Source organism: Limanda limanda, chromosome 2, assembly GCF_963576545.1.
Source record: "Limanda limanda chromosome 2, fLimLim1.1, whole genome shotgun sequence".
Lineage (NCBI taxonomy): Eukaryota > Metazoa > Chordata > Actinopteri > Pleuronectiformes > Pleuronectidae > Limanda > Limanda limanda.
In genome coordinates, this window is record NC_083637.1 from 11595115 (window position 1) to 11615680 (window position 20566).

Here is a 20566-nt window from a genome sequence, read left to right on the forward strand (position 1 = left end):
TATAATAATGCTGACAGTGCTGATGGTTTTGTGTGGTCGTCTTTTTACAGCTCTGCACGGTCAGAGGGTTCCTGCAGAAAACTGCTCCCATGCTTCTGAAGCTGAACGACAAGGCAGCAGCTGCTTTGAGAGAGAGAGACGAGCACATTTCTGCAAGAGATCAAGCTGTTGAAGAGAGAGAGCAGGTCAGACTCCTAAATTAGTGGAAACGTCTATGTCCCTGAGCCATGTAACTATTTTGTGTGAGATTGCAAATCATAACGAATTTGTTGACAATTTAAATTAACTTGTACTCAACAGATCGAAGAAGAATTGAACCAAACAAACTGGAATCTCCAAACTGCCCGAGAAGAGATTGGCGATTTAAATCTGCAGTTGACAATTTTGTCCTCAGGTAAAAACCCAAATAATTATGTTTTGAATTGATTTGTTCATTTCATTCTTTGTCTTTTCAAACAATTTTAGAAAAGTAAAGTAGTTTTCTTCACTATTACGCAATTAAATCATAGAACTTTCATTACATTTCAGAGATGGGTGTGCTGCGTCAGAAGCTCACAGAGAGAGACGAGGAGAGGGGTCAGCTGGAAAGGAAAGTGACGGAACTGTCTGCCACCGTTTCCTCAACATTGGCCTCCTACACCTTCTTGGAGCAGGCGCTTGCTTCTGAGACAACAAAGTATGATTCCCACAACAAAACACCAATTTATTTTTAAAAAAGGAGGCGAATGTTGTGATGATGAAACATTCTTATCAAGTGTAAAGTTGACTAAACAAAAAACCTCACTTACACAAATGTTGCTTTTCAGATTGCAGCAGTCATGGAAGGACATCCAGCAAGCCACGGACAAAGCAAATGAGTGAGTGGTGACAAGGATTTTAAATGGGAATGAAACAACCAGCGTCTAATTTCTCTTGATAGTTGAAATTAAATTGAGCAAAATCACAGTGGGGCCAAAAAAACATTTACATCTTCCTTTAAACAACACCTACATCTTTATATCTTTTTTACATTTATTTCTTAATGTGTTAATAGTCATTGGGATATCCTCACTTCTGAAGTTTCAACTGCTACAAACAGAAAATACCTCAGCTAATGCCTGTGCTTATGTCTGTGTTGTGTCTGTGCCCGTGTCCAGGTTGGAGACATCACTGGACCAGTCGGAGGAGCGCGGGTCTGAGTTGAGTCAGGCTCTGGCTCAAAGTGAGAGGCAGCTCGATCAGCTGCAGAATCTCTCACAGTCGCAGAAACTGCAGATCCAGCAGCTCCAGGACGTTTGCACACAACTCAGTGGCGTGCGGGAGATGAACGAGGTTAGCCTCTAGAACGAATATGCCTCGTGATGCAGTTCAGATTCTAGACTTTTTCTGTGGTACAGATAGTTCTCCCGTTTTCTTTATATGGTGTTTCAGGTTTGTTTTCTTTAAAGCAAACATTCATCATGGATGACCAATAATATCATATTTCTTATAACATACATTCTTGATTATCATAATATATGCTAACTGTGAGCACACAGTAACAGTCCTTACAGTCTGCTTCATGGTGGGTCTCTGGTTTTATTTTCTGTTTGTGTGTGTGTCAGTTCTTACAGATGGAAAATGAGCTGGCAAGGGATCAGGTGGTTGAAAGTGAGCGTCTGCTTGGGGCCAACCTGCAGGCGCTCAGGGAGAGGAACATCCAGTGTGAGGACCTAAAGACAGAACATAGTCAGCTTCAGTAAGTTGAACTCAACAGTATCCATCTGTATCCCAGCTGTTATTTGATAATGAAGCTCAACCTGTAATTATTTTGTTCATATGCTGGTTTATCCATATGTTGCTGAGAAATGTTGATGCTTTGGCAGAAGCATCCAATCATCCATCCACTGTGTTTGCTCTGTGTACCAGCAGAATCTAATATAGTTAATGTGTTGTGCTGGATGTTAGACATCTCTTATAAACAGTTTTTTATTAAAGTTTTGGAAGTGAGGAGGAAGTCAAACATTATCTCTTTAAAGGCTTTTGGGTATTTGATTAAGAGTCCTCCGTTTTTTTGTGTGCATGCAACTATATTTACACTTCAGAAAAGCTGGAGTTTCTTCTAATAGATAACACAGCTTTGTCTGACAATGTTTAACAAATGTCTGTATAATCAGTGATAACGTATCTATGTTTGTGTGTGATGAAGGCTTGAGAACAGAAGTCTGCAGGACCAGCTGGAAACCACAGCATCCAAAGCCAGTGCAACCCAGCTGGAGCTCGGAGAGAAGCTGGCTCAGGCCGTCACTGAAATCACTTTGCTGCATCACACACTGCGAGGTGTGACCAATGAGCTTCATGCAGCTCTCAATGACAAGGTAACGTTTGAGATCAGCAACACACAACTTCCATATGTGACCAGTCACAAGCATGGCCAAAGTTACCCTTCCAATTAAAAAAGAAAGAACATTCCCTCAATTAAATTAAACCGTCTTTCTTTTAGAAATCTGAAGCACAGAGGGACAAAGAGTTTCAACCACTCCAGCCCTCGGAGCGGCGTCACCCCTCCAGCTCGTTTGTCAACAGCATCATGGTCGCATTAACCAATGAGAAGGAGGAAGACGGTAAATCGGAGACACTTCCTGAACCAGGTACCGTAGCTCACCCCACGTTTAAGTCATACTTGTTCCAAAATGTACGAGATAAAGAGATAACAATGAAACTTGTCGTGGATTTTATATCTCATAAAAGCAGCCAGTCGCCATGTAGCTTCTAGTTTAGTTTATATTTTCCCTTGAACAGAACTAGCTGCTTTGAAAACCAACACATATGTATGAATGGGTCAATGCGCATAAATAAACCTGGAAGAAATGTATTACTCACCCAAATCCCAGTTCAGAAAGTTCCTAAACATCATTCAGTGACAAGAGTAGAAAATCTAAGTTGTGTTTCACTGTCTCTTCCCTCTCCTCAGAAGTGCCTGAGCCACAGGGGGAAGCTTTGTTCAGTGAGAAGAGCGCCTTCATCCGCATTGCAGCCTTCACCCCTAAAAAGGGTTTGAGGGCAGTAGTAGAGTTTGAAGCAGAAGAGGACGATCAGAGCAGCGTGGCCGAGCTGCTGGCCGACCTGGGCAGCACCGTCACCGAGCTCATCAGCACCTTGAAACTGGTGCAGGGGCGAAAAGATGCCGAGCTGGAGGAGCTGCACAACACCATGTAAGTGCTGTTCAATATTTATGAGGTAGTGAAATGAAAAGGTAATGTTTTAAATGGGAATCAAATTATTAACTCCATATTTTTATTTGGTGATAATATTTTGAGTAAATCAATGTAATGCGCTGTCAATTCTCACATTTTAGACTAAAAACATCGAGTGTTTGGCATTTTGTGCTTGATTAGTAATAACTAATAAAAATGAACTGCCAAAGATTGGAATTGCCAAGTTTGATTTCCTATTAGATGAATTGGTGTCATGTTTAAACAGGAGTTTTGTTCATAATCTTAATCTCAAATCCAATATGTGTTACTGTATTTTACCAGCTTTGGCCTGCAGGAGGAGCAGCAGGCTGCAAACAGCAAACACATCACTGAAGTGTCTGAGCTCCAACATCAACTCAGTCGACTGAACATCCTGGTTGAGAGAGGAAATCAGGCGTTACAGCAGAAAGCTCAGGTAAGAAGTACCGTGCAGTTTGCCATTGTCGGCTTTATGTGTGATCTCAAAGGAAGATGGCAAAAAATGGCAGTTGATTAATGGGAATGATCCTGTTGAGCTGATAAAAGTATTGAAATAACAATTACATGTTTCTCTTTGCACAGGATGACAAAACTCTGACAACGTTAGCGGTAGAAATACAAGATGTCCAGGAAATTCTAAACAAACACAAGACCGACAATAACGTGAGGCACTCAGGCAGACATCACTCGCCAAGTTATGTCTGATAATTACACAGCCTGTTGGCGGTTAACTTTTTTTTTGACATATTTCACAGGAATTGCGGAAGGAGGTGGTTGAGCTCCGTCGCTCACTCCAGCAGTCGAAGGTGGAGTCTCAATTCCTGCGTGAGGAGTTGAGAAAAGCCGGTGGGGCGACAGGGAAACCAGCGCACTTCATGGAAGAGAAGATCCAGTTATTGAAAGAGGTGCATAGGACAATCACTTATAGCATCAGCCATTCATGCCACTGTGTGTATAAATTCATTATGAAGGCAATATTCTATATCCTAAAGTACTTGCAACCTGATCCCGAGCAAACACTGTAGGTTTAACACTTTTTTTTTGTTAATGTTTCTCTGTTTGGTTTGATCCTCAGGTGGAGAGACTGAAGCTGAGTCTTCAGGAGGTGGAGCAGGCAAAAGTGAAACTACTGGAAAGAGCAAAGAGACATGTGAGTGCTGATTACAAACAGCAGCAGTTATATTCCTGACTACATGCCAGCACCCGTCTTTTATTGTTGTGAAACAACACATGATTGTTTTCATGCCAGCATCTTGGCGCTGTCGTGTGAGGATGTGATTGAGTGTTTCTTCTTCTCTTGCAGCAAATGATCCATCAGAACAACCAGCAGAAGAGTGACAACGAACTTCAGATGCTCAGCAAATTGATCAGTAAAGTCAGAGAGGTGAGAAATTATGTTTAACTGCTTTTCTTTCACTTTGGGCATCGTGTCATGTGTGTGCGTTGTGGCTGTTTGACTTAATGGATGTTTGTATCTTCTCCACACAGACGCTGCTGTCTTTACCAGAGGTTTTGAAGAATTGTGAACAGCTCCAGCAGCTTGTCGAATACATTGGCTGATGTGTTATTTTTATTTATTTCTATGCTCAAGCCTATTCTGTAAGTGTTCATATTTGTAGTGATTAAATGTTTATATAATCTTATGAAGTATCTTTGTTCCTTTATACTTGAGAGAAGATGATACAAAATAAAGTGGTTTACGGCTAATTTGGTGCCAGCAAACATTCTTACGTGTTACATTCATGTTCACAGTAATAGCAGCACACACGGCCACTGTGAGATCTGAATAAGTGTATGTGTTGCACAGCGCTAGATGGAAAATAAAACAATTGTTAGCAGTCAGGTTTTCTGAGAGAAGTCTTTAAGGTTGTGATGCATTTCATGTTCTGGTCTTTTATAGTTAAATGTTGGTGAAAAGTGGATAAAATGTTACATGAATCTTGTATAAATATCGTCATGACGAATTACAACATCACAAAACCTCCACCAAGGCCCAACAGTCTCCTTATGAAACCACATTTAAATTCATTACATCCACATTTTTATTCGGGTCTGTAGCAAATTGCACACACTCATAAATATCAGTCCCCTAAACCTGCCTGATTTATTAAAAAAAAATTCTCCCCCATTATTCTGAGAAATCCATTAAGATGTGGAAAAATCCAAGAGCGTCCTATCTTGCAATGTTGAAGAAAGTGGAACAAATTATCCCCCTGATCCAGATCCACACTAAAATGTAACTGGCTCCACTTTTGGTCTTAACCCCCCCCCCCACAATATTTCATGGAGATCTGTTGAATAGTTTTTGCATAATCCTGCTAACGTGCAAACTAATGCAGATGAAAACAAAACCAACGAAGAAGTGAAGCTCACCCTGTTTAAAAAATACAAAAATGAAAACTAAGTAAACATTCTTTCGGGGATTTTTTTTCTTACTAAGTTAATTTAGTAAAAGTTGGTAGAATTGTAATTTAATGTAGATGAAATGCACAAAAAGCATCAGTTCTTTCCCCCTTTTCTCAAGCTTTAGCAAGATGTACTGTGCATCTTCTGCTCCCGTTGAGACAATGTAGGTCTGTGGTCTTCACCTGAGATTATTTGAATCTCTTTTTTTCAATATTGTTCATATAATTACACAATATTAAACAAGTGCAGCGTGTGAAGAGATCAACCTTTACTCTTAATCTTGACCATGACCAAAGCTTTTGTCAAAGGAATCTTTGCGGTGTTTTGACCTATTTACATTTGAAATTGTTTAATAACACTTTCTGATGTCAGTTATCTTTATTTAATCCACACAGATGGAAAGATTGAGAGGCATTCTTGAAAATCCAGGACCCTTTCAAAGACTCTGTTAAACACCAACTCATATCTGTCATCAAAGCTTCTTTTCTGATAGAAAATAAAGTGTCCTAAATATTAGGAAGTATTTCTGCACGCGTCTCATCTTGTCTGAGTCGCAGACTCTCTTTGGAGGAGTCCGGTTAAGAACTCCCACTACTTAATTTCATTGGCTGCAATATTGAGTTACAAGTCAATTCATTTTCTTGACTTTCTGGATCCATGTGGTAGATTTACTGCGTTTCTAAGTGCTGTGCAGATGTCTGGACACGATAATTGCGGCTGGTCACAGTTGCTGCTAATACTGTGGCTCCAGACAACACTTGAAACCAGCTGAGCTGAAACGGCGAAGAAAGCAAAGTCAACACAAAAGAAACATGTCGGAGTGCATTTCTCATTCCTGCCGGTTTCACGTCTGGATTTGTTGTCTTTGTTTTTTTGCAACATAGCTAAATTTTGTGAACTGCATTAACCTGATGGTGAATCATTTTTTTCTTTAGGAATAATGCAATTAAAATGATAGTAGGATATTTTGGCATATTTGCATAATTGTAATAGCAATAATACAATTTAAAAAATGATATTCTTAAGTCCAATAAGATTGTTTATTTCCATAAAAGATGACTTAATATGCATTTTCATTTGGCAACAAAATACATGCAAAAACTAAAGCTGGCGTTCTTCATAAAAGCCACTTAATGCAAAGCCTATGACCACGAAACACAATAATTTATAGAAACATTACAATAACTGCCGTTTAAACTTACTTAGTAATGGAAATATTTTTTATGTCATGGCAACAAAAAAGAAAAGCTCGCAAAACCACACATGAAATAAGACGAATGTTACATTCTCACATGCCGCGAAGAAGCCGTGACATTTTAAAACCAGATTTGAAGCTTGACCTTTAAGTAAATTACCCTCAGTATTGAAAAATGGATTTTTAGCTTTAATGGTATGAATCACAGTTGTGTCAGGAGAGGTGTCTGTTTTCAGTCTGACCACTTTTGTCCATTAATAAAATGTCATGAAGAAAGAAAAACGAACGATCCTGTTTCTTTGCAGAAATGTCTGGCTCACTCGCTGCTGTCTCCAAGTCTCTGTGAAGAACGTGGTGAGATGCTGGAATCTACGTTCTCCTGATCTCAGATAGCAGACACAAATCTGTCTATATTCCCTGGGTATGTGGGGTGTCGCAGGTAACCCCCGGTGTTGCTGATGGGACCCGCAGCACTGTTATACTGGGAGAAGGAACCCAGCTGCACTGGGGAGATCCTGCCGTAATGCTCCATGGACTCTGCGTGTCCGTGGGCTGAGGCATGGAGGCGTCCCGTGGCTGCATAGCCCTGGGTATGGCCCTGTACATATGAGCCGTGGTGTGGGTGGATGCTTTGCCCGGAGTAGGTAAACCCGGGATGGGCGGAGGAGCGGGACGGCACGGGTCCTCCGCATCCTTGGCCCTGGAAAGCCGGGGCTCCCAGGCTGCAGGGACTGGATCCGTTCGGAAGCCCCTCGGGACTGAAGCTCCGACTGGGCTGCTGCATCCCCTCAGCCCCTTGACCTCCCAGCATGCTCGCTGGAGTCGGGTGTCCCATGAGGTTGTTGATGCTGAACGTGCGGGTCTGACCTGGTCCGAAACCAGGAGGTGATGACGAGGGGTAGTAGGCAGACGGTAGCTGCTGCCCGTAGCTCGGACTGACGGTCATGTTGGAGTAGAACGAGCTGGAATATGCAGCTGACCTGGCAATCTGGACGGGAGAGAAAACTGGTGTCTCCTGCACGAACGCGGTGTATGTGGCCAAGTCACAGCGCTTAAACCTCTTTCTCCGCCTCAGGAAGCTGCCGCTCTCGAACATGTCCTCTGCGTTTGGATCCAGAGCCCAGTAGTTGCCCTTCCCTGGCCTCCCTGGCTCTCGGGGGATCTTGATAAAGCAATCATTGAGTGTCAAGTTGTGGCGGATGGAGTTCTGCCACTTCTTTGAATTGTCTCTGTAAAAGGGGAAACGCTCTGTGATGAATTTGTAGATGCCCCCCAGGGTCAGTTTTCGATCCGGGGCGTTTGCTATGGCCATGGAAATGAGAGCGATGTAGCTGTACGGGGGTTTCCCTCGCTGGAGAGGTCTCTTCCTCCTGCGACCTTTGGGCTGCTCCTCTGTCTGTGGCGGATGGTTGGAGTCAGACAAAGTGTCTGCTGCAGAGTCTTTCTCCACTTTGACCACCGGCATTGTCATGGACAGCTCGGAAGAAAACTACTGCCAAGTATCAGGTGAGCTCTCTGCAGATTCTGTGCAGCACAACTTCCACAGTCTGACGGAGAAAACTAATTTGATTCTTTACGGTGGAAACAAACAATCCTCCTTCAAGAAAAATAAAATCTGTTCCTCACAACTCACTGTCTTTGAGTCCAAGTCCAACACTTCCTTCCAGTCCTCTGCTCTTTCGGAGAAATCCTGTTTCCCTGCTTGCGGCGCTCATTCAGTTTATTCCCACAGTTCGTCTTCAGGCTAAGTAGAAGAGTAAAGGTGTAACAGTGCCATGTGCCTTTACTAAGGTGTGTGCGAGAATGAGTCACACAGCGTTACCTGAGGAGTGTATTACCTCCACACAGCACCTGAGGGGCCACACCCCCCCAAGCAACATACCTCAGCTTTATAAGGGCCTATTGTTCATGATTGACAAAGTCTGAATACTTCCATGGAAATGTCTATTAAAAAATTGTTGACTTATTGTAATGAAGCAGTAATTAATGGCGTCAACCTATGATCAACTTTTTACTTTTGATTTTAAAAAGTCAACTGTTGTCAATTAAATAAAACGAACACATGCCCCCACCTTTTATTTACCTTTAATGCATTTACGTGCGACTATCACAGTTGTTTTATGTGGAACCTCCTTCCGTTTATACACCAGAACCTTTCAAAACAAACAGTGTTTCCTGTTCATATTCAAATTCCCTTTTAAAGCCGACCTCAGTCTATTTAAAAAAGTCTGAATTGGTCCAGGTTGTTTGGACGTTTAACACTAAAAGAGCTCTTTAGTGGTAACTTAACCTACGCGTTTGTTTTTCTACCTGGCTTCATTGTTTGTTTGGTGCCAGTGGTTGGGCAAGCCAGCTGTGTTAAGAGATGTAAATATTTTCCAGACAAAGGCCCTTCTGTGATTTCAGCATGCAAAATATAGCCCATAATCATAATCCTGGGAGGAACCTGAGTGACAGGAATAACCAACTCTTCGCATGGAGATCGTTCATTGAAATTAGTTTTGATTACGAATGTCTCTAAGGAAACAATGGACACGATTAAAAGTCAAGTATATTTGCGACTGAATTTTTTCTTTTCTTTGCACAGTTTTGATTCCTAGATATTCTAATCTGTGAAACATTTGCTTTTAAGAAGACTTTTCAAATACTATTCAAATTCAGCGGCTCCAGTTTAGTAGACTTTGCAGATGCTCCGTGCAGCTCTGGTGGTATGAAACCCTGGGAGTCCCGAGGGCTCGGGCTTATCACTTTAATCTCTTGAGCAAACACTGAGGAAAACAGGGCAGCACACTCCCACTGCTCAACACCAGGCCGGGTAAACTCGGAGGACATGTGTCGGAGCAGGAGCGTGGTGAGAGAACCTGGGTTTGCACAGACAAACGGCCCGATGAAGGGTTCAGGATTCGAGTGTGACAGGAGGAGGAGGAGGAGGAGGAGGAGGAGGAGGAGGAGGAGGAGGAGGAGGAGGAGGAGGAGGAGGAGGAGGAGGAGGAGGAGGAGGAGGAGGAGGAGGAGGAGGTTTTTTTATTGTTAAAATGTGAGTCTACTTACCTGCACAGTTGGTAATCTAATTGAGTTTAAATGTACTGTCATTATGTTTTTATTCCAAGAGGCTATCTAGGTCATTTAAAAATTATCTAGTTATAATCTTAAAGCCTCAGTCATTGATAGTTTGTTGTTTAGACAAGTTTTAGATTCACTAATTTGATTGTTATTGAGACTTTTTGGACAAACGGGTAACATGATTCCCTGTGTATTATATTAATGGCAGTTTTTTTTCGTGTTTTATTAATTCTCAAATGGTTTATGTTTTTCAAATGATTGTCGTATGTATTTGTCCTTGTGTTGCTCAGTGAGGAACTGGGCATCCTCCCAGTGAGTGTGTAGAGGCCATTCAAAGTTACCTGACACCCAGTAAGGGAAAGGAGTCAGACAGAGGCAAATGAATGAGCCACTGGATCACAGTGGACTGTATCATTTGTCGCTGTGAGCATTTACAGCCTAAACGTGGATTGATGCTAATTGGCGGATTCACTGATTCGTACAAAACAAACAGAACTGCACAAGCTACAATAGCTTCCGCTTCTTAAATGTGATTGACATTATTGTAAACAGTTTAGTTTCTGCCCGTCACACGACATGTAATTTGGATTTGTCACAACCAGCTCTGTGATGACATTCATTCACCTTTTCTTGAACTGTGTGACTACAAAACTAATCAAATAAATAATACACATTTATACAGAAAATGTTATTTACAGTCTGAGTGTAAATACAATCATGAGCTGGCCTTTCAATCTATTCCCTGTGTCTTTTAGTTTTCTAATGTTGAGCAAAGGACAGTTTAAAAAACAGATTTAGCTCTTATATGCACATTAAAATAAATTAGTTCAGGTCAGATCTTCCTTCTCCTACATTCAATTCTGCAGCAAGGAATTAATGTGACAACATCAAAGAGGTATAAAAAGAGACTTTGTCATTTGAGTTGTGTTCTAAGGACACGTGGAGGATTTTTATTAAGCGCCCATATCCACGTGATTGGCATAATGTGTTTGTGTGGATATTCCACTTCTGCGTCTGACAGATGTGATAGACATGTAGTGGACCTCACCCTTTCGCTAAGACGGTTTCATATGCTTTATGGTTAGGAACAATTAGTGGCGAGTTTTTTCTCAGCTAGCTGTTGTTACTGGAGCTCAGGCTCATAGTTGCCATAGTTTGCTTATGCATCATGATTTGGCAACTGTTCAGAATCCACTGTCTAATATTTGTCCAGGAGCCTTTCATCTCAGTGTTTGTGCTGGTGGATTAAAAAATATGGCTCATGTTGCTGAAAGGTGAACTCACTGTCAGCAAGTGTCTTTAAGTATGTTATATAAGCGGGGGGGGGGGGGGGGGGGTAGATTTCAATGGCACGGACTTGATAAGTTCATTAGGACACAGTTTGTAAAAACAATATATTTTGACTGTCAATCAATTAAAATCTTATAATCATTTTCTTGCTTTATTAGTTTTCATTATTCCCATTAATCATGTGTGAGATGACACCTGTAGTTAGAGTTCCAGGGACCCCCCCCTCCCCCCAACTCTCCAGCTCCCCTTAGCTCTGCAGGACGGTTGTTTAAAGCATATTTCAACTCTTTGTTTTGATTTTGTGGTTGACAACGTGATGAAGCTCTAATTAACCCTCTGCACACAAACCTGTTGAGCACTGAACAGCAGACGCACACACTACAAACTATGCTGTTCAACACAAAGCAGCATTTAGCAGCTGAAGACACAAACATTTCCCCTTAAGTCCAAAGATCAACATTGAGCTATAAGCAGATTTCATTTTGGATGTAGATTCAGCAGATAGACACAATCACAACTCCAGATTAATAATATTGTAGCTGGTTGTATAAATAACTAACACATTCACAGTATCAACTTTACACTATTTACACAGTATACACACATTGCATACATTATATACTAAAACGACCAGTGCAGCTGAATCTTTTTATTACAAAACGTAAGAATCTGTTAAGATTTGTTTGTCTACCCTTTGCTCTCCCATGTGGTCACTTAAGCATTCACTTCAAAGTCCTGAATTCCCTATATGTGGAATCTCGGATTCTACTGTGGCCCCACATCTTCCTCCTGAAGTGCACTTGGGTTTAGCCTGACAGAGCACATGCCAGGGCCTCCAAGGCCAAGGGCTCTGGAGCCATGCATTGATGCCATCATGAGAGGCCTCCACCCGTCCATCACAGAGCAGCGTGGGGACGCAAATGACGGCTGGAGGCTGGGACAGCTTCCCCAGAGAGTTGGGCTGCAGCCCAGGCAAATGAGGAGCTCTACACTTTACGTCTCACATATAGCTCTGGCCGTGCCAGTGAGAAACGGCTCTCTCCAAACAAAGACAAGCAAATGAGACATTTGAATTTGAACACTCGACTTTAACCATTTGGTGGCTGCGTGTGTGCAGCCTACGGGTGTCGCTCAGTACAGATAGAAACAGGAGCCCGATGAATATCTGTCACATTCGCACCTCATGGATACAATGTGTTTGTTGAAGAATTCTGTTTTAGGAAGTTACTGGTTGTCACTAAAAACATCAATAACACCTAAAAAATATCTTGAGGAGTTGTAGAAGTGTACATAGGCGTCTGGATCTGAGTTCTTTGAGGATGTTCTTCCCTCGTCCAAGAGGTGTCAAGTACATAAACTCTGTGGGTGTGTACCTATGTTTAGAGTTGTTATGTTAAACAGGCAGGCCATTAAAACCCAATCAAATATCAGAAATGAAATAGCAACAAGCAACAATGACCCATGCATTTTAATCACAAAATGTTTTATTAGGATGAGGCCGTTTCGAGTCTACATTTAACCCATTTAGGACGCTGTGGAGAGAGGGAAGGCTTCTTGTTTGCATTAGCAGCTGCAGGGGCTTGCTGAGGATGCAAAGTCCTGACGGTTGACTTGCTTTAAACCTGGGCCAGTTTACATAACTGAAGCGCCGCACTGCCCAGGAAACCTGCCGTTAAATCACACTGTGTGGGTGTTTGTGTTTCTCTTATCTGCACTTTGACTTATAGGAAAACAAGCATAAGAAAGGGAGGGTTTCTCTAATCTATTCAGGTGTTCAATTGTCAAGTTTCAATGATAATTAATCATTGGACTGTTGTTTTTGTGTCCTTTCATGTGTGAGAGTCGTTAATGTGCCTCCTGGTAAGGTGTGTTAGGATGACACTCCGAGTTCCTGATGGCCCAAAAGATTTATGCAGTGAAATGATGAGTACAAGTGTGTACACTGTTAAAGAAAAACAATCTCGTGACAATACATCGCTCAGCATGTGAAGAGCAAACAGGCACAAAGAACGGTAGTCATACATTTACTGTGAAACATAAAGCAAACACTTATGAGGAACTATTTGCACAAATACACTCAGAGGACAGTTGGTTGACAGGTGTTTAGAGAAGAGGTTTGTTTACAGTGTAAATACAGTTAATAACAGTCACTAAGTAGGCCGTAGCTTTTTCAGGGAGAACCAACTGGCCTTCCTTAAAAAAAGGTGACATCTCCTTCCGAGATTGTATACGACCTCAATAGGCTTCAGACAAAGTCCTTATTGAATGGGCTGAACCCCCTCACACACATTTTGAGCCTCAGAATCTACTTTTGTCACTTTTCAAATACAACAACTTCAAATATCCCGGAAAAACCCTGAAAGTTTGCACCATGAACGTAATATGAATGATTTGAATGCCTCCCGTGCTCCTTTTGAATGTGCTCGTTTTCAATCAGTCAACAACGTTCGTCTCGTGCCCTGTGGCTGAGTGGGATGTCGTATGAATGAGTTCCTCTGAAGTGTATATCGGCCTTTAGGCTAAAAGATCCTGACAATTCCTTCCTGGTATCTCTTCTCTAGCAGTTAGTTCACCTTTAATCAATCTCATAATTACCATGTAACTCTCAACAATCTCATTTGACCCCAGGGTGTGAATAACTTAAAGCGGTTGAAATACTTGGGCCTATACCACAAGTCTGTAATGACTGATTAACCCTGTTGAATCTACATTGGCTGCCTTAATGTTTATTTAATATTAAAAGACAAGGCTGTACCGGTTATTCTATATTTCACTTATCAACAAACTCTTTCAAAAAACAAGCTCTCAACTTCTTCCCACAGCCCATTGGTTTCTACGTGAGATAGGAACCTTTTTAAATACAGAGGACGCAGACCGAGATGTCAACTCGGAAAGACAAAAAGGTTCGAGAGCTTTTGGCCATGCCGGTGTTGATGTGCTGTAAAAAAAACACTTTGCTTTCCGCAGTGGAATTTAAACGTCATCTCCTCCCTCCTGCACGCCCACCCCTCCATGGTCCTGACATTATTTTATGTTTTCTGGTATTGTGCTCGTGGCTCAGTGTCGTCTTCAGGCTCCATTTGAGCAGTGAGAGACTCTGCCGACTTGTTTCAGCTCAAGTGTGTGTCCATGTCCGGTATCTGGTCTTATGTTTGTTTGGCACCTTGTGTTAAGGAGATGTGCTTCCCATCTTCACACCATGCTAACATCAACAGCTCAGGAGTTGTGTGGTAGCTCAGAAGTGTGAGTCACAACTGCAGCTTGAAAAATCTGGTTAACTTACTTTCAAATGACTCTCAATTCACTTCTCCTTTTACCTTACACTCATTACATGACTACTCCAGGACACCAACCTGACCAATCAGCAAATATCACCAAAAATGAGACGTTTATGGCATCATCATAACCAGGAAACCTAAAGTGTAGAATCGCCTGTGGTCATGATGGAACTGATCATGATTACGGGTTTTTAATTCCAGTGTATGTAGCTTTTTAAAATTATTTATTTGTTATCCAGAGAACAATCATTTTAGTAATTTGTAAGCAAGAATTCCCACAATCCACTGGAACATTGGTTTTCCTTATCGTCAATGACATTAACCTTTGGGTTTGGGACTGTTGATTGAATACATCAAGCATGTTGAATTAATCCTCTCGGGCTGTTGGAGATTAGGATCATGATATTGTAGACAGAACAATTAGCAAATCAATCAAGAGAAAAAAAACGTTGATGAAAGAAATATAGCATTCCCGACATTTTAGAAAATTGTGTTTGGATTAGAGATAAACTCTTACCTGAGAATATTATTTACACTGACTCAAAAGTCTATTTCATGCCAACATCAGTTTAACATAAAACGCAGCAAACAGTCCACACCCATCGGAGTCAATTAAACCTGGTGGGATCGTTTTGATCTGCCACACCACAGACAGAGCAGCTCTGTGAGTCAAAGCCAACAAACACTCCAATCAGCGCCTGTCAGCCCAAACCAATGATCGCTACGCCGAAAAAACTCATCACACGCTGGAGGATGAATGTGTGATGCGAGGAAAGAAGACGAGATCTCCATACAACCACATCTCCACCGAGATGATGAGACTCGAGCACCACCGCAGATTGGTCTATTCATTAATCAGAAGATAATCAAATCTCCCACGTTTCTGTACCTATATTCACAGGCAGTTGTGGATCAGGTTTTCTTTGTATGACTCACACGGAGTCTGACTCACCCTTTACCTCGATAGCGAGACAGTATCTGTATCGAAGCTCACAATCATAGTCATGCCCGGCTGCAAGTGTCAGGGCCTGAATGTCAGTTCGGATCTATGTTTCAACACCTCACAGATATCTAAGCCTGCGCCTTGGCCGGCCATTTACATGAGCATTTTTATCCGTGCCTGCACCTGAAAGGATCCTTACTTGCACAATAGGAACGCACATCAGGACGGTTGTACAGTACAAGTGGAGCAGTGCACCAACAGTATTTTGTTCTACTTCATTGACATGGATTCATTATCCTCTGAATGGGTCTACTGCCTGACAGGAGGTGAAGAGCAAGGTTGGCTGGGGACGAGTTGTTACCATACAACGAGTTCCTGTGGCTTTGGCAAAGTGTTTCCCATGAAGTGAAGCATTCGCCGTCTTTTCTCTCGAGTATGTCGAGTGTGCGAGTGTAGAGCAGCTCATTCTGTGCGGGGGCATGTAATGGCAGGAAATTCTGTGAACAATGTTTCAAAAATATAACTCTTTCAGGAAAAACACCAATCCACTCTCTAGTTGAGTGTAATGATGAGTAAATATGAAACTGAAATGGTAGCAGAGTGCAACTAATCACTCCTCTTCTGAAACCACATTTTTCATCTGGATCTGTACCAAATTGTACACAGATCTTTCCATCAAGATCACTGAAAAACAATGTAGTGGGTTCTTCCTTGCGTCATGTGACACCCCTCCACCAAGTATCAAGGAAATGGCTACAGTAGGTTCTGAGTAAACTTGCTAACAAGCAAACAAACACAGACAGAAACCTATCCTCTCTGGTGGAGGTAACTTCTGCCGGCAGCTGGTTAGTTCAGCCAAAGTGCTTCAGTCTTTCTAGCCTACAGTTGTTGAGATATCTATGTTTTGTTCTCTATCTTGTGACTATATTTTACTATATTTTACCTACATTTATAGCCTGTGAATCAACATTAGCTCTATAGTCTATAGAATCAATAATACTACAACTGTTTCTTTTCATTGGAATGATGTATAACTTTTTGACTCAGACGCAGGGTCAGACACAGAGCACAACCACACAGAGCACAGGAGAGAGGATGTCTCAGAATTAATACAATGAAGTATTTCATGAAATATTATGAGAAAAAGATATGAAAACCTCCTCTAAGTCTAATCTGCTGTGTCTCTTCGCTGTGGCAGACTCCCTATTTGATAAGGGCATAGTAGTGGGACACCTGGTAGATTGGATTTTCCCTTACAAGTGAGATGCTTGCAAAAAACTGCACTTTGAGGAGACAGTATACATCTGGCCAATTGCTGAGATCCCTCAAGGAAAGAACCGCCTCTGTGTTGCACCCTGTGTCTTTACAAATACTGTGGACTTAGGATGAGGGGGGGGCTTCTTCTCGACATGATCCAGTGAACCTGGTGACGTGTCCCGCAGAACCCCAGAGACTCTCTGTAAGTATTGTTCTTATACAATAAACTGATTACTGGAAACTTTTGAACATTGAACTTGTCTAAATTATTAACCTTTCCCATTTGAACCTCAAATCTACGAACACGCCGGATGGGACCGGGCTCAACACAGTACAAGTCACATTCACCAATTCACACACGTTCAAATTCACCTACCTGCAGGCAGAGCTGTTTCTATCAGACCATTCACACAGGATACAGCCATCGGGTGCAATTTGGGGTTCATTCTCTTGCCCGAGGACACATGGCCATGCAGACTGGAAGAGCCTGTGATCGAACCACCAAATAGTCCCACACATGACCTTGGTAAAACCATAACATGCTAGATATGAACAATAGAGGTGTTGGTAGGTGGATTTGTATATTTGGACGGAGTCAGGTTAACTGTCGAGCTAACTCGCTGCTGTACAAACACAAGGGTGGTATCAGTCTCATCATCTCACTCCTGATGATAACTTTTCCCAAATTGTTGACCGTTGCTTTATTAAAAACAAACAACCTGACCATTAAAACAGTTCCACACCCTAGAACTCATGAGCTTATGTCTATACAATAGAACAGTAACAACTTGCAGCACTGCCTTAATGAAACAGTTTCACTGCCTTTTTGATTTATTAGCTGGGTGTCTGTTCTTGACTTTGTGAGTCAGACACCCTGACAAAACCACATCCCACTTAACAGAGCAATAGTGGGCAATTAAATATATTAATCTACTATCCTAACGTGACAATAATCACCGCTTCAATCACGGGTATTGCGATTGCTCAGTGGTGCACAAACAAGGGCTTTTGTGTGTCACTGCTGACAAGCTTTCACCGCCACCTAAATCCTCCGAGTCCTCAGCAGGAAGATACAGGTATTCATTCAGCTTCCACCGATATCCTTGAGCGTTGTTATCTCAGCTGTCAAACTCCTGACATGTCTTTTTAAGCTTGGCAGATGAAGCACTCGTGGAAAGGGCCTTGGCTCTAGAAATGCATGTTGGCTTTTAAATGAAGTTGTACCTGTCTGTTTTGTTTTAATAGGGAGAGATGATTGATTTTTTTATGTGAGTGGATCCTAAACAGTAAGGAGCTATCGTAAAAAAACCTGCATTAAAGCTGTACGGTTTATGACCTTTCAACTCTACTGAACAGAAAGGAAGTTTGTCTTGTGCAGAGGTTCACTCTGCAGAACGCACAGAGATGAGAGCATAGCATCATAATTGTAAATGTGTAAATTATACAACTGTACAACATGTATACTTCTTATAGAATAGCCATTTGAATATTTTGTATCTATCCAAACAATACCATCATTTATTATTTATTATTCGTCCATCTGTTTGTTTGTTTGTTTTGTTTTTCCATGAAACTTGATAGAAGGGTGGGGTATGGGTAAGGGAAGAACCCATGGCATTTTGAGGGTCCCGATCATGGAGAGGATCTATTTCTTTAACACTGCGCGATAAGGCAATAATACATGAATCTTGATGAAAAGAATCAGGCAGATTAAGGAAACTGACATAGTGCGTGATATTTGGTGCAGCTTGTTTGAATTTGAGGGGACTGTTTGTCCTTGGTGGAGGTGCACGCTCCACTGCGTGCCATCCTAGTTTATTTAAACAGCCGTTAATTGAGCCTTATAGCAAATTTGTATCCTTGGTGTTTCCCCAGGCAGGATAATAGAAACGCCTTTACAGTACAATCCAACAATTATCAACCAACAAACACATTTTATTACTAATTACAACCATCATTATTATTTCTAAAACCAGTGCAACCAAACAAATGAAATTCCCACAGCATCTGTCTTATGTTAAAACATCTTATGGTCCAAAAATGTTATTTCTTCAGACTTGTTTAGGCAAGTTCAGTGGAATTAATTCATTACACATTCAAATACATGAGCTGTGGGAATGAGCTCTGAGGAAAGGGAATATAATAGTTCTGTACCTGCTGGCAAGGTCACGCTATCTAATCCCAAACACACGCTGAGTTCCATGCTGCCTTCACCTGGAGACTTCCGGCGTCCTCTGGGGTCCGTCCTTGGAGGCGCTGGGAAATGCCTGCGTTCTTACTTCTCACACTAAGTAAAACGGGATAGGTTTGGTCACAGTAATTCAGCAGAATCTGCAAGATCCATGAATTTCTTAACACTACCTTCTAAAAAGAATGATCCAACATTTCTGGGAAATGTTTTTGGATGGATGAGAAGATCCGTTCCTCTCTGTTGTTATAATAACTAGAAAGATCAAGAGATTGGAGGAAGTGACACATGCTGGCCAGGTAATATCCCTGAAACATACCCCACTATAACCACCACTTTGCTTTATGTACTAATTTGTGTTGATTAGGTAATGTTGGATTAAGGGAGAATACCTGTTGTCCCATTTGTGCTGAGCTAAGGTAAGATAACAGGCTCCTTGCTCCAGCTACATATTAAGTGGCATACATTTAATCAGACAGATAGACAGGTTTATTATTGAAAATGTCAAACTAATCCCTTAATCATCTTGCTCTCCCTTGATAGGAGAATACAACTTCAGCTCGAGGCAACATTCAAATTAGCGTTTGTCTCCGCTCTTTGAATGTTAAAGGATATTTTTTTATCACAGTCATTAAAAGTAATCAGTTAGTAAATATTTGAGGTTTCAGGTGACAGCGTGTGGTCGCAGTTTCAGTTCTCACGAATCTAGACAGGACACATGCGACGGCAGCGCTGGCACCACATCTCCACGCATGACTTGAGCATGACCACTCAAACAGGATGCGGTGCAGAGCTTTCCACTTGTGTGTTTATGTGTGTGTGTGTGTGTGTGTGTGTGTGTGTGTGTGTGTGTGTGTGTGTGTGTGTGTGTGTGAGGAGAGAGAGGCAGAGACAGAGAGAGAGAGAGGCAGAGAGAGAGAGAGAGAGAGAGAGAGACAGAGAGAGAGAGAGAGAGAGAGAGGGGTTGCTTGGTATTGGGTGTTCTATCTAGGTCTCACACACACCTGTATCTGGGAGGTTGCCCTCCGTGACTCAGCCTTGCATGGTACAAGACGGAGAGAGAAATCCAGACTGGTATGCTGTTTCTTTCCAGTGCCACCTGTGTGTCTGTTACTATGGGATTTGTACCTCCTCAATCACTGACACATGTGGATTATCTGTGCTTAAGGCAAAAAGCCCAAACAAGCCACATCTTGTGTGCCAGCAATCAGGCCCTCAAACACAGCATATCTCTGCCTTTGTGGATAGAAGCATCTGAATCTGCTACCAGTATAATTGCTGTCATTTTCATTGTGATTCCTTCTCAATTGCAAATTTAGCACATTATTTAAAAACACACACCGACACCCAGAAGAAAAACAACTCTTTTTTGTTTGATGCCGCGTGTGTCGTAACCGTGGATTAGTTCTGCTGGCGCTCAGTGGCGTTGGATGACAAGTGCTCTTTGTGGTTTCGTTGCGAGATGCCCCGGGTTGGTGCTTGGCAGAGGCAGCCGGGCTCAGGTGTAAAGACGGGTGAGAGGTGGGTCAGCTGTTGAGGAAACATGCCTGACGGAGGAAATACTGCGGAACAATGCTGATAATCTCCCTCGTCAGAAACCCATTCACCTGGATTTCTCTCTATTCAGGTGCAGGAAGACGTCTGCACCAAAGCAGATACTGTCCTTGTCTTTGTTTAGCTGTCTCAACTGGTCTATTCACCATCCATGCTGTGGCAGACCTTCAGGTCACTTACATAATGTACAGTTTGCCC

At 42.0% G+C, this 20566-nt stretch overlaps 2 protein-coding genes across 2 annotated transcripts; one reads left to right on the plus strand and one right to left on the minus strand.

The window, feature by feature from the left end:
- Window positions 1–886: 886 nt before the first annotated feature.
- On the plus strand, window positions 887–4759 carry spag5 (sperm associated antigen 5). Its single transcript, XM_061084440.1, has 12 exons — window positions 887–900; window positions 1137–1311; window positions 1584–1717; window positions 2168–2336; window positions 2462–2609; window positions 2933–3173; window positions 3498–3630; window positions 3777–3857; window positions 3950–4099; window positions 4270–4344; window positions 4498–4578; window positions 4683–4759. Exons 1-12 carry the CDS (start codon window positions 887–889, stop codon window positions 4752–4754), a joined length of 1473 nt encoding a protein of 490 aa, XP_060940423.1. The 3' UTR covers window positions 4755–4759.
- A 2421-nt stretch (window positions 4760–7180) lies between these two features.
- foxe1 (forkhead box E1) lies at window positions 7181–8266 on the minus strand. Its single transcript, XM_061095191.1, has one exon. It carries the CDS (start codon window positions 8264–8266, stop codon window positions 7181–7183), a length of 1086 nt encoding a protein of 361 aa, XP_060951174.1.
- Between the last annotated feature and the right edge of the window lie 12300 nt (window positions 8267–20566).

Excerpts from the sequence above, each read along its gene's own strand:
- foxe1 (XM_061095191.1), bottom strand. The coding sequence starts at position 8,266 with ATGACAATGCCGGTGGTCAAAGTGGAGAAAGACTCTGCAGCAGACACT.
- spag5 (XM_061084440.1), top strand. Across the intron at positions 3,174-3,497 it reads GAGGAGCTGCACAACACCAT|CTTTGGCCTGCAGGAGGAGC; the intron begins GTAAGTGCTGTT and ends GTATTTTACCAG. Across the intron at positions 3,858-3,949 it reads AACACAAGACCGACAATAAC|GAATTGCGGAAGGAGGTGGT; the intron begins GTGAGGCACTCA and ends CATATTTCACAG.